General features: G+C 47.4%; 1 protein-coding gene across 1 annotated transcript in view; it reads left to right on the forward strand.

The window, feature by feature from the left end:
• Window positions 1–27,658, forward strand: part of SPRED2 (sprouty related EVH1 domain containing 2) — a 59,615-nt gene that overhangs the window by 21,861 nt on the left and 10,096 nt on the right. The window contains exons 2-4 of the mRNA XM_084283599.1: window positions 11,844–12,021; window positions 13,261–13,429; window positions 15,899–15,963. Of these exons, the coding sequence (XP_084139725.1) occupies window positions 11,844–12,021; window positions 13,261–13,429; window positions 15,899–15,963 (412 nt within the window). The remainder of the gene's footprint in view (window positions 1–11,843; window positions 12,022–13,260; window positions 13,430–15,898; window positions 15,964–27,658) is intronic.

A 27,658-nucleotide genomic window follows, 5' to 3' on the forward strand; every position in this document is an offset into this window, starting at 1 on the left:
AGCTGGGCATGTCTCATTTGTGTAACCTCTCTTACGGTCAGGGATGTTTGTTTGGAGGCAAGCAAGGCACTCAGCAGCCTGCCTTTGGTCTGTTGCAGGAAAATTAAATCCACATGGCCTCCACCCAACACCTTCCTGCACACTGGGAAGTACCCATCTATGCTGGGATCGGTGTTTATTGTCGTCCGTGTGCACAGAAGTCTGTTCATCTGTAAGAATGAGGGGTCTGGCCAAGGCTAAGCCTTTAAAACGCCCAGAAAAAAAAAAAAATGCTGTTACAAGTGCTGTTACAATCTAGTGGGCCTTTTTCAACCGATGTGCAAAGAGTCGCCTTGGTTTGCACAGTTTGAAATAGAAATGCTGCCTCTGAGTTGCTGTGCTCATTTAGCACCTTTGTATTTTATAAACGGGCAATGTCTTTGCTGGGACCAGGGGTTGCACTGATGTACGTGTGGTGATGTGGGTGGTGAAGGGATACCTGTGGTCAGAGCGGTCCTCCAGCTTCAACGCTGAAATTTTTCTCTGTTCTTAGTTTTACTGCAGTGCTCAGGGTGCATTTGTGTTAGGAAATGTCATGCTTAGTGATGCTTAACATCCAGGTGAGCTCCGTATTGACAAACGCATACACAGGGTTGAGCCGTGCTGTGGCCAGAGATGCTCCAAGATGGGTGTTCACAGACCATCCATCCCCAGCAGGGTCCCTGACTGCAATCTGAAACAGTCAGTGAGACCTAATTGTTTGATACACACGTGGGATTTGCCATACTGCATCTGTAAGAAGCAGTGTTCAGCTGTACTTGTGGTACCTTGCTTTTTGGTACCAGGCTCCTGCCTGGGGGAGAAGAGGGACGGCACGGAGATGGTAGGGAAGAAAGAGCATTTCAGTGCCCCTTTGAATGCATGTTCAGGTGCAACCCATCTAAAACATCTGTAAACATCATAAAACATATGAAATCATACCTAGGAATCAGCTTTTACACGCTTTCTCCTATCTCAGCCATATACTTCTGTTCCCTCATCTCTCCCAAAGTGACTTGGACGAAGGCTGGATTTAAGGCAGCTTTGTGGGCAAGAAGGAGGGTGTGAATGAACTTAGATCTGTCTCAAACGCTGGGCAAAAAAAGCTACTCTGAAGATGTTTATAAAGTCTTTGGGGTTTGTTGTTTTGTTTTTAAGTGAAGGAAAAAAAACGGGGAAGAGCAACATCCTTCACCTCTCTCACAAGGAGCAACTTCTTGCTGGGTTCATGAGCCGCTGGGCTCGGTCCCGCGCCGTGCTGCTGAAGTTCAGCCCATTGAGATGACTGACACGAACGGGACAAGGGGGTTTCCTCGTCCAAATCCCAGTTTCTCCAGCAGCTGCGGTGAGGAGGAGCTCCTCTCGCTCTGACCACAGTCCCGGCTCTTTGAACCGTGCTCGCAGTTGGCCGGCCGGCAGCAGGAAGCAGCTCCACCGCCTCGCTGGCTCTCCGGTTGCAATGTTTGCTTTAGTTTGCTAATAGCAGGAGCCTGCAGCAGCGTGCATCCCGCTCGAAACTGGGGAAAACGTGCCTATATGGGAGCAGTCGCTCACCTGGCCAAGCCTGGAAATGCAGAAAAGCGTTAGGGGGTTTTTCAGCATAGCACCAAGCTGGCGGCGATAGGCACGCTAAGGTGGTTTTGGAGATGGTGGAATTAAAGGGGGAAAAAAATGACAGAGGGAATTGAAAGAAAAAAAAAAAAAAGCACAGCAGTATTGCCAGACTTGGAGGCTTGGAGGTGAGGTTTGTTAGCTTAGCCTCAAGTTTAAAGAATACTTGCAAAAGCAAGAAGCCAGCCAGGGGTTCAGTTGATGCTTACAAATATCCTGTGACTTGAGACCGGCTTCCTTTCGGAGGAAACCCTTGGGAACGGAGCTCGAAGCGAACCGAGTGAGGTACTTCTTGACTGATGCACTCGCTTCTCTGTGCGGATGGAAAGCCAGGCCACGACTTCAGTTGCATCCGCATGGGTCGAGCACGCCGCGGCGTTCATAGCAGGGAGCTTCTCCACGTCTTGTATTCTCACAGCATTTTGCCCTTCCTGGGTGAATCCTGGCACACCAGCAGATGGGTGACTTTGCAGAAGATCCCCACGTTGTGATTTGACCCCGTGCTGCACCTGGAGTTTTTAAGAGGGCCAGTGAACCTCTAGAAAAGCAGCAGGAGGGCAACGAAATGGGCAGGCACTGGGGAGATGTCAGTGCTTAAGCTGCTGTTTCAGAAACATGATTACAACATGGTTTATTCAAAGATAGTTTTGTCTTGCACTGGGAGGCTAATTTCATCTTCCCTTGTCCCTCGAGAGAAAAAAGCTTTAGAAACTGGACTTGCAGCAAAACGGGCAAGGCATCTTTGTTTTTTTGTTGTGTTTTTTTTTTTTTTTCTGGCTGACTTGCTTTAGGCTTGTGTGCTGACTTCTCGCTGGAGGTAGCTGAGGATAGGGCTGATGTTTGCTGTATTGAGCACCAAAGGGTAAAAGCAGTGCTGCTGCAGAGCCAGGAGAGGAAAGCAGCGAGCTGGGCTCGCAGGATGCTGTAGTGAAGAACTGAGCAAATGCTTCTGCCCTGGCTCCTCTGAGCGTCCCGGGCATTTTTACTTCACAATCTGTTGTCTGCACAGCAAAGCTGGGCTCAAGCCTCTGTGGTCTTGAGGTCAGTATTGCTGTGGTCCAAGCGTGAAGTTTCCAACAATGTGCATGGTTTTTGGTGATTATGTCCCTAAAATCTAGGGCACGGCTTTCCCAGAGGATGCTTTCAGGTAGCATCATCGTGGCCGCTATTCTCCATCCTGGGAAAAAGTGATGTTTGCTGCAACCTGAGGTTAAAAAACATCTTGGATTTGAGGAAAGCTGAGCCTAGAAACATCTAAATTAGCTCTCTTTCCCCCGCTCCTCCAACCATCAGTGTAGATTAGTTCAGAAATCAGGCAAGTATTTTTAGAAGCTGGCTTCAGAGCCCCGGTGTCACAATTTTCATTCTTGCTGCTTGCGCTGAGGCACTTCTTGAGCAACGTTTTTCGCCTTAAAATAATGGGGAGGACTTGAGGACAGCCGTGACACTCGGGGTGGCACCGGGTGAGCTCCCCACGAGCCACAATGGGGTTTCTCCCAGCCCCTTGCTCTGAGCACACCGGCTTTTTGGGAATAAAGCACGGGCAGGGTGAGCGGGGAGGGGACGCCCACGCTCAACTTTGGACCTGGAGGCGTGAGTGACGTGCCCCGGGCTCCGGCACAACTTGCGACAATCCCCGGCAGCGCCTTGGCTCCGTGAGCCGCTGTTATTAGTTTATGGCAGCTGGATGGCCCTTGTTTGATTTTTATTATTTCTCCAAGCCTATCGGCGGGGCGGGGAAGCAGGGATCTTTGGTCGGTCGGTGCGCCCGCGAGCGAGCGGAGAGGAGAGGAGAGGAGCGGGGAGGATGTTGGCGAATGAGTAATGGTACAGCAGGGCTCTAACGTGCAGGATAGCTGGGGGATGAGTCACCCGGCACAATGCAGCACATCCGTCGAGGAGGCTGAATCACGCACAGGGGGGAAGCCGCCTGTCAGCCACCAGCTGGGCTGGGGTCAGCCCGAGGCGCGGCGGAGGCAAGGATGGTGACACGGAGCGACCCGGGGGCGCAATGTAGAGGAAATGGCATCCCCCGGCAGGTACGTGCCTTCCCTCGCGGCACCTTCGTTTTTTTTGCTCTGTTTTTCCCCCCCCTTCTTCCTCCATAGCCCTTCTGAATCCTCCCCAAGCCGGGTGGTTTAGCGGTGGATGCGTACAGCTGATCCGTGCGGGCTTTCTTCGCTGGTTCCGTGCCGTTTCTGCAGGAGCATCGAGTTCACGCCTGCCCTTTCTTAATTAATTATCCAGGGGGAAATGCCGAGGGTGCTGCAGGAGAGGCCCCTTGCCTCGCTTGCTGCCCTTCTCCAGCAGGGTGGAGGGGCTGAACAGAGCTGTAATGCAGGCTGGGTGTGCATGTTGGTTTTGATACAGTTAATCTCTTTTTGTTTTAAATGTATTTAGATGGCAAAAGATGAAAATGTTTTGATTTAAAGCGTCTGTTCTTCTCTACCTCCCCCCCCCGACCCCTGCCTTTTGTGCAGTAGATCCGACTGGAATTACAGAAAGGGGTTTTTGTTAGTTTGTTTGTACATTTGCACAATCCCATCGTCCGTCAGCCTGCCTAGCTGTGCGGGGGGAGAGCAGAGCTCCTTCCTTCACCCACCAAAATTAAAGGAGGGTGGGGGGAAAAATGCGAAGTGGATAGGGGTCCTGGTGTTTTTTTTCTCGTCTTTGTCTATACTTATTAAACCATTTTTGTGTTCTGGAGTATCACCGTGTGTCATCACCACAGCTCACAGCGTGGTTTATCCGTGACACACGGCAGCACAGGGAGGAATGGGATGGGGTGCTGGGTGTCACCACTGCCACCAGGCTATGGGGCCGTGGGAGGAGGGTCGTGTGGAGGTGGCATTGTCTTGTGCATCAGCCACATAGATCTGCCCATGGCACTCCTCTCTGGTTTTTGGTGAGCGGTGTCCAATCTCTAGGCGCATTATACAGATTAAGGAGGGCAAGAAAACTCAAAAAAAGCATAATGCGTTTGCTTTGCTTGTTACTTTTATGTCTTATTTTTACTAAATATCATTCGTTAGCTAATGTATGATAGCTGTAACAGTGTTTGTGGTCAGTATATGGTAGAGAAAGTTGATAGAACTTGGTTGTGTCTTTAAATAAAAAAAAAGAAAAAAAGAAAAAAAGAAAAAAAATCAATTCAGGATGTAGATCTCATGCAACTACCTGGCTGGCTGGCCAGGCTTTTATGCGCTTTTTGCTTATCTTGCATGTGATATAAAACAAATACCATCTGTCATGCAATAACAACTTCCTTTCTCATTACAGTAAATGATAATGCTAATTAGCTTTCCTTGAAATCTGTTAATATTTTGTACCCTTGCATGAAACTACTGTGACTTGCGTGTGCAACTTTGCCCGTGCTGCATGCCTAGGCAGTGTGCCACAGGGCAAATCGGTCAAATGAATTACCTTAATAAAATGATTTTTCTAGCCTTGCCCTTCCTTACAACTTTCCAAGACACGCTGCCGTGTGCAGCAGTGATGACTTACTGCAGGATCGATCCATTGAATGATTTAGAAGGAAAGTTAGAACTGCAAAACTGAAGGTCATTCAATAATCCATTGAGAAGGAGAGTTGGGGGGGCTTGGATGAGGTTTCCTCCAGCTCAGGAATGCTCGTCATTCATTTAAAAGTTTTGTCAGCAGGACAAAAGCCTCCGTGTGGGTTTTCGGAGCCCTTTGGGAGGTTTGGAGCAAGGGCCAGGTCTTGGCTTGCAGGCGAAGGCTTCCCGGACCCTGCTCTGCAGCCCCATCAGCGCTGGAAACGCGAGCAGCCCCGCAAGCAGGACGGGGCTGTTTCTCATAAGCTAAATAAAACCCCATTTCAGCGCTGAACAAAGGGTGTGCTGAAAGGCCTCATTGTTGGCCGCTGCCTTGTGGCTGGAGGGAGGTGCGGAGGTGGGTGGCTGGGCTCTTGCAGGTGTCTTGGTTTTCGAGAAGTCCTTTTCCCCCTGAAAACAAACAAACAAACACAACTGCTGTTAGTCTCTGCTACAAAGGCTTTTATGAGCGGGTGGTAACCGAGCTGCAGGGCTGGAAGCAAACCTCGGGGTGCAGCCGGGACGTGGCCAGTCTTTATCCTGTTTTGGGGGCCACTGGAGACCCAGAAAGGCAGCTGTTGTTATTATTATTATTATTATTATTATTTTCCTGAAATGGTGGATCAGCGTAAGAGCTGAGCGTGCTGCCGAGCTGGGCTCAGCAGCTCCGTTATAGGTGCGAGGGTATTGGAAGAGAAAACTCTTTTTTGGTTTCAGAGTGAAGCCGAATGCCACTACAAAATGCCAGGGAAGTTTTCTCGGTTTATTTAAGGAGGGAAATGTCCTGAAATGGAGTTTGTGAGGTTAATCCTGCTGTAAGGTGAAGTGCCACAGGACACGCGTGCTGCAGGACTGGGCAGGCAGCGCCGGAGCGAGGCGTGTTGAGATCGGTTCGAACCGCCTCCTATCTACTTTGAGGTGGAAAACAAAATTTCCCAGAGCGTCTTTTTATCCTGTCAGCGTTGGCTTTGAAAGTCGGGAAAAAATAGAGGTTGTAAGCTTGTACCAGAGATCGGTTCTGCAGGGGTTCTGTGTTCTCGGTACAATGTAGTGATGAGCACAAGGATGAATTTCTGGGTGCAAACCAGAAAGTTTCTGGTTCTCTGCTTCCTCTCCTCACCCTCTTGTCAATCCTGCCCTGGTGAGATGGGTACCAATGCGTTGAAAATGGGAAGGTTTTCCATGGTTTTTGTACGGGTTCCATTTTAACGTTGGGTTTTACCAAAGCAGCACAGATGGCTTTTTTTTTTTTTTTTTAACTTGCTGGTATTATAATGAAACAGTGATTTCCTGCTGGAAACCTAAATGATACTGAAATATCAAACCTTATTTTGCTGTGGCTCCGTGCACTCAGAATGCTCTTCCTTCTAACAAAGTGAAACGCTGTGGTTTCGAAGAGGAAAGTGCTGCAGATATTTCACCCTTGCTAGAAGGTTGAAGAACCGAGCGAGCATTAGATCAAGAAGACGGGACTCCAGGAATGGTAGTTTTCGGAGTTTCTGTAGATAGGTTGTGCCCCAGTGAGTGCAGAGCTAAATTTGCATGTATCTGAATAGTTCAAACTGTGCTTAAACACTCGCTGTCTGTGGTTGAGCTTTATAACCTAACCTCTGGCTGCATTAGTAGCCTCTTGCCATTCTTTTGGCTGTTCCCTGGGGGAATGCAGAGACATTAAAGACAAGAATCTGTGTTTTGGAAGCCCGTTAAATGCTCGTTTGATGGATGAGAGGGCAGCCTGGTGATGTCCAGCAGTAGGTGCCTACCAGACCTCTGTGTGGAAGCTGTAGATGTTCACAGCTGGTGGTGACGTTGTGCAGGGATGGAGGGGACTGTGATGGTGGTTTTATGCCCGCCTGATCTGCTGTGGCAGCCTGGGTGGAAACTAGGAGTGAAGACAGTGAGGAACAAATTCCGGGTTGGATCTTTGTGGAGCAATTACCTTTCAGTCTGAGACCTGAATCTCTCCTGGCCTTGCCAGCTGGAAAGTCAAGATGGGAAGAAAATAATGAATGAACTTACGGCGGTGTTAGCGAGGAAGATCATAAGCTTACATTCTTGTCAACTAGCCTTGCTAGCAAAGAACTGCTACCTCCTAAATATATATATATACGTATTGAATTACAGAAGGTGTTCAGGAGGTGTTTTAGAGGTTAAGGGCTTCTAGGAGAAGAATAGGCCCAGGCACTTTATTTGTCCATCCTCAAATCTGAAGGGTGCCATTTCCCATCCTCCAGCTAAACAAAAAATGGAAGCCTTATCCGCCAAAGGAATTACAAAGTGCAGCAAAGTGCTTGTATCCCCCCGTGAATGGAGACGGTCTCTTAGACGCACAAATGCTTTGTAAAAGTTAGGTAACGCAGCTGTGATTCAGTTATCACAAAAATAATCATTCAGTCACTCCGTGTTTAGGAAAATTCTCAATATCCTTCAGAACAGCAATTACAAACGCGCACACTTTTTTTTTTTTTTTAATATATTTTTATATGTACGTATGCACACCCACGAGCTATAATTTTTAAAGGGCTCTCTTTCCCTTCCAATAAAAGCAGCACGTGGCTTGCTGCACTACCTCTCCTCCCCGGGTTCATTATGGTTTTTGTTCTGGGTGGGGCTGGCCAACAACCTGAGACAGCCCCAGCAGCAGCTGGCTGCCTGCCATGCAGCTGGGTGATCCCTGCGGATGCTTTCCTCTGCAGCTTTTCATGCTGCTGAAGACGAATCTGTAGGGTTAAGATAGCACAGGACTCCATTTAAGAGCGTAATTAAGAATAGTTTGCATGAAAGGCGTAGTATGCGGGCCGTAAACCCGACAATTAGAGCGGTCTTAAAGTTTTAGAAGCCCATAAAACGAGGGGAACTAAGGCTACTGCTGGATTTGGGGCTATTTTGTTTTTTTTAACTACGTGAAAGATGTGCGTTATCTAATCCTTGGGGCAGTCAGTATCTCGCTAGTGGAAACGAAACAAATATTTTCACCTACCTCGTTACCATTCCTCCTGGAACAGCCGAATTGCCCAGCTGCCACCATAAAAGTGAAGGGGGCTGGCTTCAACGTGGCTGTTTGGCTTCGCGGTGCTCTGAACCAGCACGATGCCCGTGGGATCTGCAGCTTGCTCCTGAGCTCGGCGGGGTGTGATGGCTTGCGAGTAGCCAGAGCCTTGGTGCATTCACGTAAAGTTAAATCCCAGCAAAAATAAACAGCTTCCATGTGAAGGAAGCAAGGCCCGTATATGGACCTGAGGTATTTGAGGACCTCCCAGGCATTTATCAATGCTGGCATGAGGGGAAGGAGCACTGCCTATTCTAGGCTTATGGGCAGAAACTGCAGACACGATTTTGGCTTTAATGAAGCCTGGAAAATTCAACGTGCAGCTTGTAAGTCCTCATACAGTGACTACACTAAGCCGTCAATCCCTAATAAGCCTTAACCTTCTGGTTTTTGTTGCTTTTTTGTTGTTGTTTGTTTTTCTTCCTTTTACTTTCCTAAGTCCCCTGGCATCAGCTGAGTGTTGGGAAACGTACATCTGGGGCTGGAGCCTGGTAGGAGCGGGTCCGGGCTCCCGGGGCAGTGCAGCGTCACTCATGACTTTTGATCCCGTAGGAAAGTGTGCCAAGGGATGATGTGAATGGAGCCAGAGGCGCTGCACTCCACTTACCTTGCCAAAGGTGAACCCTTCTGCAGGACAAGGTCCTTTTCTAATAGGGGAGCAGAGGTCTTCTCGCCATGGCGGGGGGTGGAAACCAGCTTCCCTTGCTCGATGTATTTAAGGAGGTAGCTCTTCAAAATGGGAGGACTTCAGTTTATATGGTACGTCGGATGGTTGGGAGTGAGAGATGGTGAGCAATAAGGAATGGAGTAAAATTCAGGTGTTCCTTCCACATCAAAATCTGGTTCCTTCAAGTTCATCCCCTGCCATGTATTCTTGGAAAGCCAGCGAGTGATTCTGTACCATCAATACATCCTCTTCCCGTTAAAGCAAATTACTCAATTGCTGTGTTTGGGTCCAAAAAATTGCCGTCCCAGCTTGTTTCCCCCTGGCCCTCTGTTATCACAAGAGTGTCTTAGCTGTGGGCAAACCGTGGTCCAAAACCTGGCCATCTTCCCACAGGCCTGATCAGGGTGCAGGAGGTGTCCCAGATGAGGATGTCAGGGACAGCCGAACCACGCTGGCTTCTAAAAAATGCCTCTCAAAAATTTTATTTTCAGTTTAACGAAGCACCCAGCTTTTCCCCTAGTAGGTGTCACACAGCTGTTGGGCACATGGGTGAAGTTGGTGGCCTCGGTAGCAGAGGTTGTCTCCCTGTCAGTGTGGACAGGAAAAGGAAAACTGGATGGCTCCGGGGCCCACCACAGTGTGGTTTTAATGGGGAGGGATGGTAGTCACAGCACCTCAATTTTACGTGTAGCATGCTAAAATAACTCTGAGCCTAGACATCAGTGAGAGGTGATGGAAATGCAAATAATTGGAGGAAAATACAAAGTACTGAGTAACTGGTGATTTCTTGATTTTACTTTAAATGGGCGATTTCTGCAGCAAAGTAACTGAAGATTGCATTCCTGTTGGGACAGCCAAAGGCTCTGGCAGCAGAGTGGTAAATCACACAGGAAGCTGTATTGCAAGCAGCAGTTTTCAAGCCTGGAAGGCAAAGCAGCAGTTTGTATGGATGACTTTTGCAGGAGGATGGGGAGGGAGGTTTTATCTAGTGCCTCTGACCTCCGAAAAGAGCTTGAAATATAATGGGAATTCTCCAGAAGTGAGAGGAGTTACTGTAAAAACAGGACCAAAAAGGAGCCTTGGAGAACAGGAGATGGTTGAGACAGAAAGGCATAGCTGGCTTTCTTTGCCCTTTATCCATATAGACCGTATGGGAAGAATACAGAGAAGAAGACACAAATTAACCTGGATTGGAAGCAGTTTTTACAAAGTAGGAAATCAGCTGAAGTATTTTGCTTAATTCTAAGTATCAGGAAGCCAAGAGATCCAAGTTGCCGCAGGTAAAATGTAGAAATGGTTGTTCAATGGAAAATAAAAAGGTAACTGGATCCATTTATAGGCTCGCTTGCCTCATTTCCTGTACCAGCATGCTGCTCTGAGGACTCAGGGCAAAAAAAGTTGTTAAAAACCTTGTTTCTGGGTTCTGGGAGTGCCTGCCGTGTGCCAGCTGTGGTGCAGGTAGCATATCTGAGTGTGCTGAAAGGTTTTTTATCAGGCGGTGCAAAGTCCTCAGTGCAACAGGAGATGAAACCTAAGCACGAGAGGTTAACAGCCTTCATCACGTAGGTCCAGCGAGAAGGTTGGAGTATCCATTAAAAAAATTGTTGGCGAAGGGGAAATTTCAGAGTGTGTTTTGGCAGATCTGTCCTGCTCTGGGGAGGGAGGAGCTGGTCCCAGGCATGTCCACCTCCATCCCTTGGTCTGTCCTCCAGATGGGTGTGAGACATCCTCTTCCAGCAGGAACCCTGCCGCAGCCTTGCACTTATTCGTGCTTTCCTTCTGCGTGAAGAATGCTGCAGCCTTTAATTTTGGATAGAAAGGACCTGTTCTCTTGTCATGTTGCATGGGATGCTGCAAAAAACGTCCAGATACAGAGCTTTCCTAAACGAGGAATTTCTTCCCCTAGGGATCCTCTTGGAGCCCCATAAAGATTGAGTTTTTTCGTCCTGATGAGCTCACTTGGAGACCTGGAGATGGACAATTCCTCTGCAATTTTCTTTTGTGTCCTTTTTCTTAGCCCGTGTTAGTGTTTCCCTCTTTCTCCCAGGTTGGAGTGCCCTATGGTGCCTTTGTGGGCCTTGTTGGGTGTCTTGGTTGCAGAGCTACTAAGACCCCCAACATGGCCCACAAACCAGGCCCACAAACTGCAAACTGATGTCCAGCCACGCTGTGGTGGCCTCCCCGTGAGGACTGATGTCCCCATCAGACACTGGAGCAAAGAGCCTGTGGAAGGGATGCAGGGGAGGCCTGTGGAAGTGGAGGCCCCCACTGAGGAGGATCTTGTGACCTGGCACAGTGGGTGCTTGCTTCCAGAATAGTTTTTTTCAAGGTTATGGCATGCCGCCTTTGAAAGCCCCTCAGGGAGGTGGTGGAGCTGTTTTACAGACATGGTGTGGTCCTCATGGTCCTGCTGATCTGAGCTAAGCTGGTTCCTGGCTCCTTTCTTCTGAGGTACCAGCTGGAGCCGCGCTGTGTTTTTCCTGCAAGGCTGTCCAAGTTGTGGCGGAATTTGAGTGCCGTCTCCCAAACCCCAGCTCACTAACATGAGTTCATGGGTTATGTGGGCTGCGTGCTCCTTCTGACACCATGAAGACCTGAGACCCTAACGCATCCCACGGCGGTGCTGGCCTCAAGGTGTTGCGTGGCTTGGTCCCCATCCCCAATGGCTTAAGAGACAGGGCATCCGGGACCACGGGTTGTTTGATATTGATACCATCTCTGTGTTGATCAACGGGGTCATTCCTGGCTGTTTGGTGTGTCTCTTCCCTCCAGTGGCTTGAGCAGCCATGCCCTGGGGAGGTGGCCCTCCATCCTGGGCATACGCTCTGCAAACGCGCTGCGGCGGGAGGAGGAGTGCCGTCCAAATACCGCCCTCGAGACAAACACCCCGATGAGACTGTGTGATGCTCACAAAAGGTTTTGTTTTGTTTTGTTACCATTGCAGTGACAGCTATATTGTGCGAGTCAAAGCTGTGGTTATGACCCGAGATGACTCCAGTGGGGGATGGTTGCCACAAGAAGGAGGCGGTCTCAGTAGAGTTGGCGTCTGCAAGGTCACATACCCGGAGGGCAATGGAAGAAGTGGATTTCTAATCCATGGTGAAAGGCAGAAAGACAAACTGGTAATAGAACCTAATTCAACTTTTGTCTGTTCTTATAATGAGAATTATCCCGAATCTGATGCTATTGTGTTCTTGTGCAAGTTTAAAAGAAATAAAAATAAAAAAGGCATGTGCAGATAGTGCCAGATCGGACAAATAATCCCAGCCTCATCTAGAAGGTTACTGAATTGCTGTCTCTCGCTGTCTGGGCTGTCGTGCTGCCACCGGGAAGGAGCAGGTAAATTTTCAACACCCGTGTGCCAAGATCCCCCTCTGATCCCTTGAAAAAGGGCCCGTGTTTTTCTCAGCTCTAGCAGGGGTATGTGAGAAGTGAATTGAAGTGTAAAGAATCCATGAAGCCAGTCACATTGCACTGAGTAATGCAGCGCAAGCCTTTAAAAACGGCAATGAATTATTTATGCTGCGTGCTGCTCAGGGTTCGAACGAGCAGAGTGAGAATATGAAGACAAGTTGTCTCTTATGAATTGACGCACTCGGTTTCTTCTGGTAGCTGTTTATCTGAAAAAAGAGGGCTTTTCTTTCCCGTACAAAGCAAATTAATAAAGCCACTTCCCTGTTTGCAGAGTCTGTTTGGGATGTTATATTTTGTTACGGTGTTTTTATGTATTTGATTCTTCTGAAATCCTCTCCTGTTGAAGAGATGGGCTGGCTTAAAAATAGGCTCCCCACACAGGCTCAGGGAAAAAAAAAAAAAAAAAAAGGAAAAAAGTATAATTCAAGATGGAAATGATCTTGCTTTGAAAAGTTCTGGTGTTTTAAAGCTGTATAAAGTACAGCTTGTCTTTTGCATTGCTGTTTTGCTTGGGATGCTTTTTTGAAGTTATTTTTGAGCCATGCTTATGGTTTTGGGGGAGCGGGGGAAGACTTAGAAGCCATTCCCATTCTCCTTGGGTATCTCCCTAGAAATGGATTTTGGCACGGCAGTGTCCGGGGGGTGAAGGAGGAAAAAAAAGGTGGGGGAATGTAACAGCACCTCCTAAATCTGCTCCAGCAAGCGAGCACCTACTTAAACCCTAATAAGAAGATGAATGTGTGATGGTTACGAGAACAATTAAAGTGTCTGGTGTTTATTAGTCATAATTTAGTAGGAAAGGATGTTCCCCGACCAGTGTAGCGCGAATCATGACTTGGCTTGCTTTTGGGGAGAGGAAAGCTCTGGTCGGGGCTGAAGCGGTGACAGCTCTGTCCTTCGCGTGGGAAAAGTGACTTTGCTCCTCTCTTGGGCTCGCGCCCTCCCAGGTGGTGCTGGAGTGCTTCGTGAAGAAGGACCTGGTGTACACCAAGGCGAACCCGACCTTCCACCACTGGAAAGTCGACAACAGGAAGTTTGGGCTCACTTTTCAAAGCCCCGCTGACGCTCGGGCCTTCGACAGAGGCGTGAGGAAAGCCATCGAGGACCTCATTGAAGGTACCGAGGTGCATGGAGACCTGGGGAAGAGGGTTTGCAGCTAGGAGATGGGAAGATGCAGGGGTTTAAAATCAAGCCTTGGGCTTGAAAGTCTCTCCCTAGCACTTCCAAGTGTAGTCCAGCATTATCCATTATCCGAGCCAGCCCCAGCTCACTTCAGAGAGCTGTGTCTCCTAATCCTTTATGGAGGGAAGGGATTTAAGTCCAAATATTTTCCCATCGTATCTGGCCTGGTCTGTCAGGATTTCACCCGTTAATTATTATCTGGTCTGTTATTAATGCTTTTTCGATAGGCTTGGGTTTCGTGCTTGGGATGACAGCAACAGCCCGGGCTCGTCTTTATGTGCAGCCGAATTTAGTTTTGCTAAGTCTTTGTTAAATCATAGGATGAATTCCTGCACGGAGCTGAATAAAAACTGTTTTGTTTTTGCAGTAATTAGTTTTGTCTGTCTCCGCTTGGTTGAATGGTTGCTCTTGAAGACTTTGTTGTGTTGTTGTTTTTGTTTTTGTTTTTTTTTTAATTCTGTTAAAAAATGCATTTGAATTGCCTGTGCTTTGAAGTTGTCATAAATTCTTCCTTTTCACATCTCATTGCAATCAGTCATAATACAGCCATAATTCAATACTACTTTCCTTTATTTTATTTTAACGAAAATGAATTCATTATGGGTTCTTTGCTTGGTTTTAGCCATGCCGCTTTATGTAGGACTCAGTGCTCTAAAGCCTTTCTCCTCCTCACCCCGTTTGATCAGAGCAGTGTTGTGTCCATCTGGTTTTGGTGAATTGTGTTTTGAGGACGTTTGCTCCCTAAGACAGCTTCAGCTTTTGGATGTCCTTGCTTTAACATGGAAGTGGTAGCTACTGGGAGGGAATTACCAGGAAAGTGCCACGGGGGAGTAAATATTCATCTCACCGGTTTGAGGAAGGATCTTCCCAACTAGTTGTTCATTTGCTCTTTCCTGTGCCATTTACCTCAACAAGTCACATTTAGACCCCCTGCTTCCTTGCATGCCAAAACTGGGAAGTGTTTTGAGTCATAAAAGCAATGTTTTATCTTTGTGGCACAGGACCATGCAGAGTTATAGCTCAGTTGTATTGAGTGGTATTTTAGAGGTGCTGCTATGGGGCAGATCCTACACTGCTCTTTCTAATCCATTTTACAGTGGAAGTATTTAAAATCAAGTTCTGCTGTATCTCAGATACTTCAAAATCAGCAAATCTATATTTATCACATTAACAGCACAGTCTGATCCTCATGAATGTGCTCCTACTTAACTTCCAAATAAGGCTTTCTGAATGAAAAACAATCACTGGCACGTGCACACACAGTGTCAGGCCTTGGGTTTCACTTAGCATTCAGTTTTTGTTCACTTCATCAGATTTAGCAGGTAATATTAAGCACAACAAACCGTGCATCTGAAGCTTCATTTTATTAAGTCACTGCTTTATCTGGTAGGTTATTTCATGTAGCATCAGAAGTATCTTTAAGTTTTCTGCACAAGTACAGTAATCCTGGGCAGCTCTGGAGGGAGTCTGGATTTTTATTTTATTTTTTTTTACTTTTAAAGCTAATATAGCAAACGGCATGAATGTTTTCACATTACTTAGGGTTTTAAGTGGGCTTTCACACTTAGCTCTGCACATCTTCGTGATTACGCAACCGAACGCAGCCGGGGCTGGTGCAGTTTAGCATTATATAAAGCACGTTACTTCAGAAAAATTTCCAGAGCGAAGGTGGTACCAAGCATTTAACTATTTCACTCAGGGATGCAATGTGGTTCAAACTCAAATGAAGCAGCTCCTCAGGGGGCACCCGTGGGGTGTGGGAAGAGGTCATAAGGAGGGTTTTTTGATAAAACTTCCCATTTTCCGAGCAGTTGCTAGTATTTTAGTCTTGTTCGTGGTTTTATCTATTTCGGCTCCTTTCATGTTGCTTACATGGAGAAGGATGCTTCTCTGACAAATAGCTAATAGCACAGCAGACCTTTACAGTATTTAATAACTTCCTAAATTACAACAACAACAATAAAAAAGCACAATCTAATTCTCCCCTTTCGAAGTGAGGTTTGTTTTTCAATAAAAGGTGATTTCCCCCTCCAGTTTTAAGGAATAGATGAAGAATAACCCATGTGTGGTTTCTTGACAGCTGAGGGTCTGGCCGTGAGCACTGTTTAGTATGTGGCTTTACCATTCAGAAATGAAAGCCTTCTGCAATTGGAAATGCTAAATACTATTTTTAACATAGCTAATTAGCATTGGCAGCCATGCAGTTACATGTCAAGAAACACTTTCAGATTCTACCTTTCCAACACAGCTAGCAGCAGGTGTTTTTTCTTCCTTAATTTAAGCCACTCTTTTACATATATCCAACACATAAAGTTGTTAGCCTCCAAACGTTCACCAACCTAATAATAATGGGGGAAAAAAAAACGCAATGTCATGTTTTTTAAAAAAAATGTTTCTTTCTAGGGTCTACTACTTCCTCATCAACGCTTCACAACGAGGCTGAGGTCGGTGACGATGATGTCTTCACAGTAAGTTCATCTCCCTTGAGGTCATTCTCCTTTATGCTCTGGTTTTGCATGGTCAGGTTTAAAAGTTAGTGTGTTTCTTTTTCTTTTGCATTTTATTACCTGGGATTGGTTTCCGGCCTTAATCTTGTTTGGTCAGTGGGTGTGTTTTATTTGATGCAAGTAGGTAAACTTTTGCAGAAGCATTTGCTTTCTGTTGGGCTCCCATTGCCACGTGAAAACCGTGACAGAGCAGAGCAGATGTTGTCAGGGCTGAAAGTGAGCAAATAATCCTTCTCTGGTTTAATATGCCTTGGTGTGAGTGGTGTGTGCACCTCTTTATCTCTCTCTCTCTGTCCTTAGCCTTCCCACAAACTACAGTAGGTGGCCAACTCTCAGGTGTGCAGTCAAGGAAATGAAATTCTGAAAAGTTGACTTTGCTATTTTGAGCAAAAGCCAACTCTGAAGGTGTCTTGCGAGCACGTGAAGGTAGAAAGTTCAAGCAAGCGTTTTTCAGCTGGAGAGAGACACGGTGACATGCGATCTACCTAACCAGCGGTGGCTTAAGTAGGAGCGAGTTGCTTGTATTTAATTTGTGGTAAGGTCTAAGATGCATTTTGGAGCTTTTCTGAAACAGAAGAAGCTTCCATCCCCGCTGCACTCACATGCTGTAAAAGAGGGGGGAAAAAGCAAAAAACAGTGAATACGTCGGATGAAATTGTAATCCGATCACGGATATTCCATGGGCCAAAAGAAAAAAAAAACGCCACTCACAATGACTACTTTGTTTTATTGCACTTATTTGCCCGGCTCCGCTCGCAAACCCTCGGGCGCACGTGTGCGTGCCTTCGTTCCGTGATAAATGCCCCCGTTGTCCCGCGGCGCAGGTGGGGACGGGTCGCAAGGTGGGATGTGTGGCTGCAGGCGATTCCTCGCTCGAAAAAACATCTTCTGGGACCGTTCCTTGCATCTGGAGGGCAAACAGGGAGGAGCTGAGGATGGGGAGACGTGCCGCCAAGCCGCTCGGAAACGGCTGCAGGCAAGCATCCCGAAGTCGAAAGGTGGTGGTTTGCTTCTTTTTTTTTTTTTTTTTTTTTTTTTTTAGGGCGACTTTGGCCGGTGTGGGACCAGGTTTCCTGCCGTGCTTTGACCCGATGGCTGGCACGTTGTCCGCGCCTGTCCTTTTGTCACGGCTCGGGGAGACAAACAACAGCAGGCAGGGTTAAAAGGTGACTTCCTGCGCTCCGCAGCAAAACCATCATTAGCAGCTGCTTCCCAGCTACCTGCCAGGGGTGATTTATAGGCACCGAGCAGGGGGAGGCCCCGCTGGAGCCGGGGCGGTTTACCAATTTGTGCTGTTTTGTCCCCAAAGTGGCTGGAGTCCGCAGGCGAGCAGTGCTCTGCCGGGCTGGACGTTGTGCTGGAAGCGTGTGCGGCTCTTCTGTGCTCATCCGAGTGGGGCTGATCTCCGAAATGTGCCGTAGGTGGGCGTCCATGGGCCAGCTCTTGCTGGGTGAGGCACAGAAATATTCTGTGTTAAAGCAACGAAAAGTAGCCTAATAGCCTACAGAAATAGCAAAGGGTATATTTTTTATTTTTACTAAAGCCCAGCCAGCTGACGTGTAGGGAGCTGGGAGTGCTCCTGTATTTCTCCACCAGCTCCGTCTTGTGCTGATTTTTAAACTCTTAGGGTGCTTTGAACCAAGAGGAGGGCTGTTGCCATTCAGTACGTGCTGCCTCACACCAGGAAAGCTGGACGGACCACGCAGCGGCTGCATCGAAACAGCTCCAACTCCTCCCGTATTCAGCCAAAACGCAGCGAGATGTTCCCCTCTCCTTGACCCCAGCGAGGTGTCAGATCACCCCCCACCGCGACGATATTTATGGGTAGGATGCTCGGTGGCGAGGGAGGAACAAGCTGCTCGATAGCATCCGCGTGCAAATCATCACCCAGCTGGGATCCACGGGGACCTTCACACCTCGGCTTCTGCTGGGGTTTTGTGCACGTTTTGGCACGTTGGGTGGGCTCCAGCGTAGCAAGGGGATTTCGCCGATGGTGGTAGCTCATGGGGTGCTGCTGTCGAGCTGTCACAGGGATGGGTGGGTTGAACCCAAAAAATCAGGGTTTTTCCCCAGTATCTCTTCCCTGTTTTCTTGGGTTGAAGGAAGTCCTTGAATTCCCATTTACCTGTGGAGCCTGGTTGGTGCTGGTGAAGCCTGAGATCTGCATAAGCCTGAAATAAAACACTAAAGTGTAGAGAGATTTTAGACTGGAAGACATTAATGTGTGGTGGGTTCGTTGTTTTTTTTCCTCACTGTTTTCGTTAGTTTATTTTAACCTTTCTGTTCCATTCTTCCTTTCATCTTCTTTTGGACTTGCGTCTCACAGTCCATTTGGTCATCCTTGCTCACACAACTTTATTACAACTCTCCTGTAAGCTCTTTTTCCCCAGCCACAGCAATGGATTTTTAGGGCTCGGTTTCTTTGCTCTGTTTTAAAGAGAAAGTACATTTGTTCTTTTTATTTCCTAAGGTAGTTATTAAAATCTTCACAGTCCTCCCCCTCTCCCACACATGCATGAATAAACTTAACTGCGTGTGGCAGAATTTTCAAAAGCATCTGCATGATTGAGTCATTTAAGCAGTCATTTACGCGGCTCTGAAAATCCCAGCCGTCGCCACTGCACGGCTGCCTCAAAGACTTTGCTCCGAGGTCCTTCCTCTCCTTGAAGTCGTTTCAGTCACTTCGACCACAGCCGGCCCAGACTTCCAGTTGCTTGCTCTGCTCTGCAGATCGCCGCACCTCTCCATCAGCGCTTGCACCAATGCATCGGCTTAAAAAGAAAAACCCAATCCTCGTTACGCATGAGCACTGTTGGTTATTGATTGAAACAAGGGGTTTGTGCTGTCTTGTATCTTATTAGCTTCGGTGCTGCTCCATGGGATGATGCCTTCTTGCATTTTTTGTGTGTGTAACTTGTATGGCACCCATCTCAGTGGCTCACCAGCCAGCCTGTGATCCCACTAGGGATCCTTTAGGTTATTTGCCCAGAGGTTGGGAAGGCTTGCCCTGCTGCTGGGGCTCTCCATCAGGCTGTGATCTTGTGGGGCTAAATGGAGGATTGTTTTCTGGTACAAGGGGGTGAATTATCTGCAGCTGTGGCTTGAGAAGCATTGCTGGGGTCGGTGGCCTTAATCTCTCTCATGCCCATAGCTTTTGCTATGCCAGCTCAGCTGGTAAAAGAACTCGGGCAGCAGTACCCTGCCCATCCCTATGGCATGTGTGCACCCTGCCCGTTGTTTTGAAGGCTGGATTCTGTCTTTAGAAAGAAGACTCTACTAAGTTTGCTGTGCTTTAGACCTGTAGCAGCTAGATAAACCAATTCAGGCCTCTGTTTGGAAAGCCATACCTCGTAAAGCAGAAAGCAAAAGTATCTAGAAATAAATGTCACTGACTTCAGGGGAAAAAATGCTTATTTCTGAAATGAAATCTCCATTTAGAAGTTTTAACAATATGTAGTTGTGTTTCTTTAATTCCAGATCCTCAGTAGAGCCCATAAATGTTTTCCATATGTTAGCAAATAAATTTCTCCTGTCTTGTACATTATAAATCGTCCTCTCAAGAGATGCAATCTGAGTAAGACTAGCCATCCGTTCTGTCTCCGTTGGGGGAAACATTGTCTTTGCAATGGTCTGAGACTGTTGTTTGTCTTCATCCATCTAGTTTGCATCTTCAGGCTTCTTTAATTAACAGTCACTTCAGAAGTACCTTTTAATAAGGTCCAAATACATTCTGTAGTTCTTCAGCCACAGCATTTGCCATATAATTGAGTTCTTGTGCAGAATTTTTCCTTAATCTACACTTTTACTTTCAATTACAGATAATAATCCCACATGACCATGAAGTGAAAAATGTGAATTGAGTCCAAGGAAAGAAAGGTCAATGTCTTCCAGAGTCTGCAGAGTGCCTGAAATGGTCTCTTTTAGCAACCCACCCGAAAAGCAGAGATGTTCATTCTGAAACCTTATGACCAGTTCAGCTGAAATGCTGCTCATGTGTTTTTCAGATAAATCCGCAGCCTTGTGCCTGCTTTAGTGCTAAAGACAAGACACCCACTGGCAGGAGGAGCAACGGCTCCCATGTCTGTTCTGCTTTGTGAACCTAAAAATGACTGCAGCCCTCTTTTGGCTTAAGGGGAGCGGGAGGGAGAAAACAAAGAAACCCAACCTTACTAAGTCTGATGTTCATGTTACAATGATAGCTGTTCCGTGTAATTAATAATTTTAAAAATACGATTTTTTTGTTGTTGTTGAAAATAAGACTGACAGAATTTTGCAGATGGAAGAGTGTGGCTGAGCTACAGGTTTGGGTTTGTGGACATACAGGCACAGTCCACTGCTTCTCTTGGAGACTTTATGGGGTCCTGGCTAAAAGCTTTCTTGCCTCTGTTCCCCAGCTACAAGACAGGGACAATACTCTGCTCCTTTGCTAAACTGAATGGATTTTGCTGCCACCAAGGTTACCCCTGGCTTTCTCTCCACATTTCACTGCTGTGGGTAAGCAGGATCCTGCTGCTTGGCTTCTCCCCCACGACCTCCAGACTTTCATTTTCCCCATGGGGCTGCGTGCTTGGAGGGATCCCGCACCCCTCGTGCCCCTTTCTCAGCCCAAAGTCCTACTGCTCCTGTGCCTGGGGACATTAGGGCCAGGAGGCTTGTCCTGTGGCGTGGATGCTGCTAGCAGTCCTGGAAGGGATGGCTGCAGCCGAGCGGGTCGTGGCAGCTGTTAACGTTACAGCCCTCTTTGCATCTCTTCTGGTTTCATAATTAAAAAAACAGATTTCTCCTTGCTGCCTTTCCATGAAACCTTTTCCCTACTTTCATCTCCCATATGGGCCTCAAGTGTGTTACAGCCTCACTATTAAAATTTATAAGATTTATGTTAGTTAGATAAACACTAAATCTAACTTTTCTTGCTGGCTTGGTCGTTTCACGTTCAGATGGTTCTTTTAAAGAACCACTGTATCTCTTTTTCTTTAAAGTAGATATGTAGAGACCCAGCCCAGTCGCTTTGGATGACTGTACTTATAAATTCTTGTGAGCTCTGTTTAAGGCTGGAGCATCCCTCATCCCACCCCTCTGCGGAAAACGATGTTGCTGAGCATAGAGAAGCACCGAGCTGCAAGATTTATACCTTTCATGAGTTGCTCTTGGGGAATGAGGAGCAGCAAGAGCCTGCTGTTGCCTTTTTCTTAAGGCTGAGATAGGGTAACAGAAGGGAAAAGCTTCTTTTGGAGGCGCAGAGCTCTGTCTGGGGGTGGTGGGGTGTGGTGCTTAGGTTGTCACTGCGAGCAAATCCGCCTTGTTTGTTCTGTAAGGCTGAGCAGAGCGATTAGGGACCCGTCACAGCAATAGGGCTGGGTGGCATTACCTGGGTTATTCTTCCTGCTCAGCGATGCACAGACGGCAGAAGGGTTCATTGCTCCTACCCACATCCTCTGATGTCTGGATTTGGGGCTGGTGTTGTAAACCACAGCTATTCTCATCCAGATTAAAAAAGAAATGCTTGCCAAGAAGAAAGAAATTCACACACAGATACCAGCAGGCTCAAATATATATATTAAAATACATATTAAAAAATAAATCTTCCCTGGCTTAAATGAAGAGAAATGAACTGGACTCGGACTCCTGCTGTTTTTCATAGCTGGGTGCCTCAAGCTGTGTGCAGCACTCTGCACATCGCAGTCCTGCACGTGCACACTCAGCGTTACACCGAGGCAGCCACCATTTATCACATCAGAGCACAGCTTGCGTTCTTCTTGCTCCTGCCCTGGGAAATCTGTCTTGATTTCTTCCAGCAGACCCACTACCAAGGTAGCTGGGGAGTCTGAAGCTATCGGTGTATCTGTAGCTCTTTTTTTCTTCCTCCCTTTAATCGCCAGGGTATTTCAGCTTCTCCATGGAGGAGTTTCTATGCTGGGGGTCAGGAGACCCTACTGAAATAGTGAAAAAGTCCTCGATTCCAAACCGTTTTAAAACCAGATTCTTTTATGCTTTTTTTCTGCCTTTCCTCAGGTTGACTTTGCCTGTAATGAATTTCTGTCAGTCCAGGGGAACAGACAATGACACCTGAAGAGATTTTTCAGTAGGGAAAATGAAATGGAAAGTTTTTTCTCTGCTGTCATAGCCAGAGGTTTTCGTAGCAGTGTGCTTCCCCCTTTCCTCCAGGACCTCCTATTTCTCCGAAGTGTCACTGGAAATTAATGCATTTATTTCTTATTCTTATTACAAATACAAGCAAGTTTTACTTTTGACAGTAATCCGCTACGGTTGTCCCTGAGACAGAGGTGTCACCCGGAATGGCAGCTGCTCTTTTCTTCAGTCCTTCAAAGCCATAATTACTGTCTTCACCCTATGAGTTGTCCTTGTTTGCTCAAAGCCTCTCTTGTGGGCAGAAGGAAATACAAAAATTGCCGTGGCGTGGAAGCTGTGGAGATAGACTTTACATGAAATCTGTTTATTCTTACGTAAACTGCAGATTCATGATATGAAAATGAAGAGCTAAGGTGAGCTGATGGGAGAGATAACCATGGCGTAGATTTGAAACCTTGCTTTCTTTGAAAGAAAGGAGGGGGAAATAGAGGTCTTGCACAATTTCTGCATTGCTTTATTGTATTTATTGCATTACTTCTTGCTTTCAGGTCAGTCTCTGGTGGGAAAACCAGGCTTTTGTTGCTAGAGATCAGTTACCAAATGCGCTGCGCTTCAGTTTAAGGCTTTAAAAAATTAATGGTTTTTGTTTGTTTGTTTGTTTTTGTTTTGTTTTGTTTTTTCTTTTAATTAACCAACCTGCATCAGCCTGGTTATTCACCACACACAGTCTTCAGATGCCCACGTCCTTTGCAAGGACTGCACTACCTGTCTCTTTAGCAGCCTGGACGAGGGAAGCGGTCCTTCGTGGTGAATAGCAGCCTGCTCGGAGCCCGTAGCATTTGGGGCGTGTATGCATGAAGACAGGCGAGGAGCATCTGTTGTTCAGGAACAAATTATTAAGCAGATAATATCCATATTGAGCTCTCCTGAGCCTTGCTGTCTTGTAGTTTTTATGCAGCTAATTATGGCGGTGATGTGGATGTGTCAAACTGCTTTGCTGAGGGTAAGCAATTTCTCTTGTCGCAATTCTTTCTCTAAAGACTGTTTTTATAGTGTGTTTTCTGGCTCTGTACCGTTCCCACATCCAAACACAGTTGGGCCTGCAGTGGGATTGGGATATATCCTGCAGGAAGCTGAAATCTGATCTTCTGCTACGATGGAAGTTTCCTTATAGCTGCATCTTGCCAGAACTTGTAAGTGCTGTACTTTGTGCACCAGTTAGGGATGGGTTGTTGCTTAGCTTGCCCTTTTTCCCTTGCTCCAGCAGTTCAGAGGAGAATTTTATTTTATTTTATTCTGTTTTAAACACTCCTGTGCTTAAATGATGACAGGGTGGCATAGGTAAACATGCCAGCTCTTTCAGTATCACACTCAATTCAATTCTTTTGTTGCATATGACCAGTCTCACATTCATTTGAGTGATCTCCAAGCTTCCAAAAGCTTGTTTTCTTATAACATGTAGCCACTGGAGGCTTCTGGAGGAGAAGGGCCAGCAGCAACCTGCCGGTAGGATTTGTTGTCTGAAGGTGAATCGACCGGTGCCGTGCTAGCTGGAGTTTGGAGCTAAGGAGTTGTGGCTCTGAGCGCATCGCAGCACCGTTTCACACTTGCAATCAGCTAGCTGAATGTTTGTCTTCCGAAAAATAATTTGGCTGTGTAGTAATGTACTTGAACTATGTGATGAGTTAAAGTGTGAAGCTGTTTACGAGCGCCTTCCCTTTTAATTCATCTGCAGCCGAATGTTTTAGTGCATTGGTGTGCTTAAAGCACAGACGTGTCGGAAACAAAACATAGCCAAGCTGAAATCGCCCTGTCTTAATGTGCAGTGAAATGGAGGGGGGAGAGATGGATTTCTTTCTTCTTTTTTTTTTTTTTTTTTTATATTTTAAAGCATCTTTTTAACCTGGATCAAGCATACTGATCAGATTTAGCCACATGGTCCCATGGGTAAAGTGGGGAGCCTTGGGGAGACATCAGCCAGTGGCACAGCCCAAATTGCTGTCCCTGGGTGCCCTTGGAGGTGGGCTTTGTTCTCCCAAGGACCCGGGCATTGCTGGGCTGTAGCGGAGGATGCGGTGTTGGCAGAGCCAGCTGGGGTTTTATTTTAAATAGTCCACACCTGAGTGCAGCATCTTTAAAATTGGGAAGAGAGTGGCAGTGAGGAAAGTTCCTTTTTCATTATTTTTTTTCTGCTTGATTTCTATTTATTTTTTTTCTCCCAGGGAATGAAAGAGAAGCGTGCAGTGAATTTCCGCTTGCTTTTTTGCAGTGTGTGTGGAGGCTGCCGTGCCATCTAGAAGGGCAGCGAGCGCGCTGAGATTTGACCTTTGGGGAAGGGAATGTGCAAACATGCCAACCTGCCCCGTGTCTGTGGCACGCATGTTTTTCCTCCCGGTGCCGTGCTGGTCAAGGTGAACCAGGCACTTAGCGGGGAGTGTTTTCCAGTACAGCCTGTCTCCGGCGTGATCGCAGCGCAGAGGATTGGCGTATCTCAGCTTTTCAATGGAGCTTTACAAAACGAGGCTGAGGCCTCCTGATTTTAGCCTTGCTTTTCTTCAGCATTACGTACAGGAGCGTAGGAGGGGGACCAGATTCAAGGCGAGAAGCCCGAGAGGAGCATGGAGAGTTCCCCCAAACTTCAGCACCGTACACGAGACGGCAGCCGAGGGATGCAGCTCCCAGTGCTGCTGCAAAGCTCCTGCTGTTTCCCATTTGCGTTTTAAAAAAAAACACAGCAAAATGAGCAAAAAGCAGGGACACTGGCTGATTTCGGGTGTCTTGAAGGCAGCAGGCAGAAAGCAAAAAAAACAGGGTGCAAGCACGGTCGGGAAGAAGCAGCTTTGGCTGGCGGGCGGCGCGATGACTGACAGCTTCCTGCACCGCAGCGGGACGGATTAGGGAATCGCCGCCGGGTCTGGATGAAGCCAGGATGCTGGGCCAGGCATCCCAGCTGGCACGGGAGGCAAAGGGGGAAGGCTCCTGCCCCCCGGTGCTGCTGCACTGGGACCTCGTGTCCCGGCGGTGACAGGAGGAGAGCTGGGTCAGAACCACGGGGCAGACGAGGATCTCGGCGCCGCTTTTCAGGAGAGGGGCTGCCATTTCCACATGCTGTTTCAGGCACAAAAATCTGGTTTGAATCCCATTGTCTCATGTAGCGGGCATGGGAAAAAAATAAAGGAAAGGGGGGGAAAAAATGCGGAGAGTTCAAGCTGCTTGGAGCGTGCGCCCGCGTTTTGCTAAGTCTAACCATAGTTTGGTTTCATCCTCTCGATTTTATTATTTTTATTATTTTCTTGGAGAGCTCGCAAAGAGGAAGGAGGAGTTTGGGAAAGCTAAACAATGCAATGTGCTCTTCCATGAGGCTTCCAGAATGATTGTTCCTTTAAAGTGACAGGCTCCCCCCTTTTAAAAAGTGAGGAATAAAGAAAATCCTCCGATGGACAAAAAATATCCAGCATGATGACACCACCCTCGCCCCCAGGCATGTGGTGGTTGCTGCTGGGGACGACCAAAACCATACCATAGACTACAAAAGCCCCGGGAGCTCGGCGTGGACCTGTGCCCAGCGCTGAGATGCGCCGTAAACAACTGCATCTCGATAGCCCTGTTCCCTTCCCTCACCTGCCTAATGTGTTTTGCCAAGGGTCTGCTCTCCCTCCACCTCGTAAATATTTTATGGAAATTAAATCAGAAGTGATTAGGGCGAGCAGTTCATCTGTCTCTGTCTCTGTCTGCGAGGAGGGAAGGCAAGGCAGGAGTCAGTACCACCGCATTTTTAAGCGGAGCCTGACATATTTGCAGTGCATGTGAAGAGGGTATTTTAAAAGTTTGCATCAGCTGTTGGGTTCTATTTTGGGGATGGATTCCAGCGAAAATAACGTGGATGCTCATAACTGTGTGAATAAATGACCCCTAACTGCTTTCTTAAAATATCGTATCAGTCTGCTGTGGGAAGTCTGCGTTTAACTGTTTTTTCTCCTCTGTTTGCATCTGAGCGTGTTGCATAGGAGGAGCATGCTTAGAGGGTAAATGTTTAATTTCTACGTAGCAAAGACGTGAACAGCTCAGGTGCACTGATCCTTGCGGCTCAGCTAGTCCAGTTTTTGTTAGCACTCCCCCTCCCCGGTCCTATTTTCCCCCTCCCTGGGCATTTCAGCGTGGAGGAGCTGGGATTCAGCAGCGAGCTGCGTGCAGCCATCTGTTCCCGGCTGCCCTGCGAGCCGCGCAGGCTCTCGCCATCCTCTCTGTGCATGCATTGCTCAGCACACCCATCTGGAGCAATGGTGCCTTGCTCCAGACACCCATCTCTGCCCCCTAGGCCACCTTGAGAGCCTCCTGTGCCGTCAGGACACAAGCCTCTACGTGTGGTGAGCTGGGCTTGGGGAGAAGATCCAGCCAGAAAAGTGCTTTAAAAATACAGCTGGAGAGATTTGGGGCTGGATTCTTGTGGCTCCTCAGCCACATAATGGGACCGATGGGAGGGAGAAGGGACTGTCACCTCCCCGTGGCAGTGTGGCCCCGTGCAGACCTCGGTGGCCATCTCTCGTGGCCTTAGAAGAGGATCAGCTTCAGCAGCGTGGCTAATGTTACTTGTTATGGGAGGGAGGCCTCGCTAATCTTCGCGGAGCTGTAGGAACACAAATACTGGGCAGCTGATCATCCCGGCAATGCTGTGATCTGCACCAGGAGGTAATTTCCGAGGCGTGAAAAGATTTGTGGAGCCCTCTGTGCTAAAAGGAAAAGCCTGCCTCTGTCCCTAGCCGGTCGTAAGCAACCAGTTGGTTTAAACAGCTCCTGGGTTTTAAGAGGACTTCTTTTTGTCCGCCCAGCGCTGCCTCTGCTGCCTTGTATCTCGGCGAGCGGTGAAACAGAAAAATCTCGCCGAGGTTTCCCCCGTAGCACACCTGATGGCTCGCCACATCGCTTTAGCTGTGCCTGACTTGCCTGTGTTCATCGTGGACCTGGGAGCCAGTCGTTCAGCCACATCTGTGGAGCACGCAGAGCTGACCCGTGGTGCCAGAAGCGGGTTTAGCATTAGCTTAATGGAGATGATCTCGTGCGCAGAGTCCTTGTAAATGTTCCTCAAGTTTTGCTGACTTAAAGGCAGCACAGCCACCGGGATGTTTCTGGCACTCAGTGCTCTAACCGCAGAAGTTTAAAAAATAGAAAAAGGTAGCAGTAAAGCTAGCTGGCTTTCTGCACTTGATATTGGTATTTGTGTAAATGGGGACTAGGAAGCGGTCCAAACGTTTGAGAAATTATAGTCCTGCTCTGGTGTAAGAAAATCTGAATCCGTGCTTATTGTAAGAGCTGCGTATGGCCAATTTGTCTTTGAGCCGTACTGGAATATGATCTAACGCGAAGTTTTTCCTGCAGGCTCTCTGTTAGGATTAGGACTGGATGCAGCTCTCGTGATCCTTTGTGGAGAAGAGCTTCAAGACTTTCCAAAATGCATAGAAGCTGCTTTCTCAAATACAACTGCTGTCTTTAGTAAAAATTGTCCTCTGTGATACGAAACAAGCAGAAATTGGACACATGCTTTTTTTTTTTTCCTTGGATTTGTCTT

This window comes from Netta rufina (genome assembly GCF_964035555.1).
Source record: "Netta rufina genome assembly, chromosome: 3".
Taxonomy (NCBI): Eukaryota; Metazoa; Chordata; class Aves; order Anseriformes; family Anatidae; genus Netta; species Netta rufina.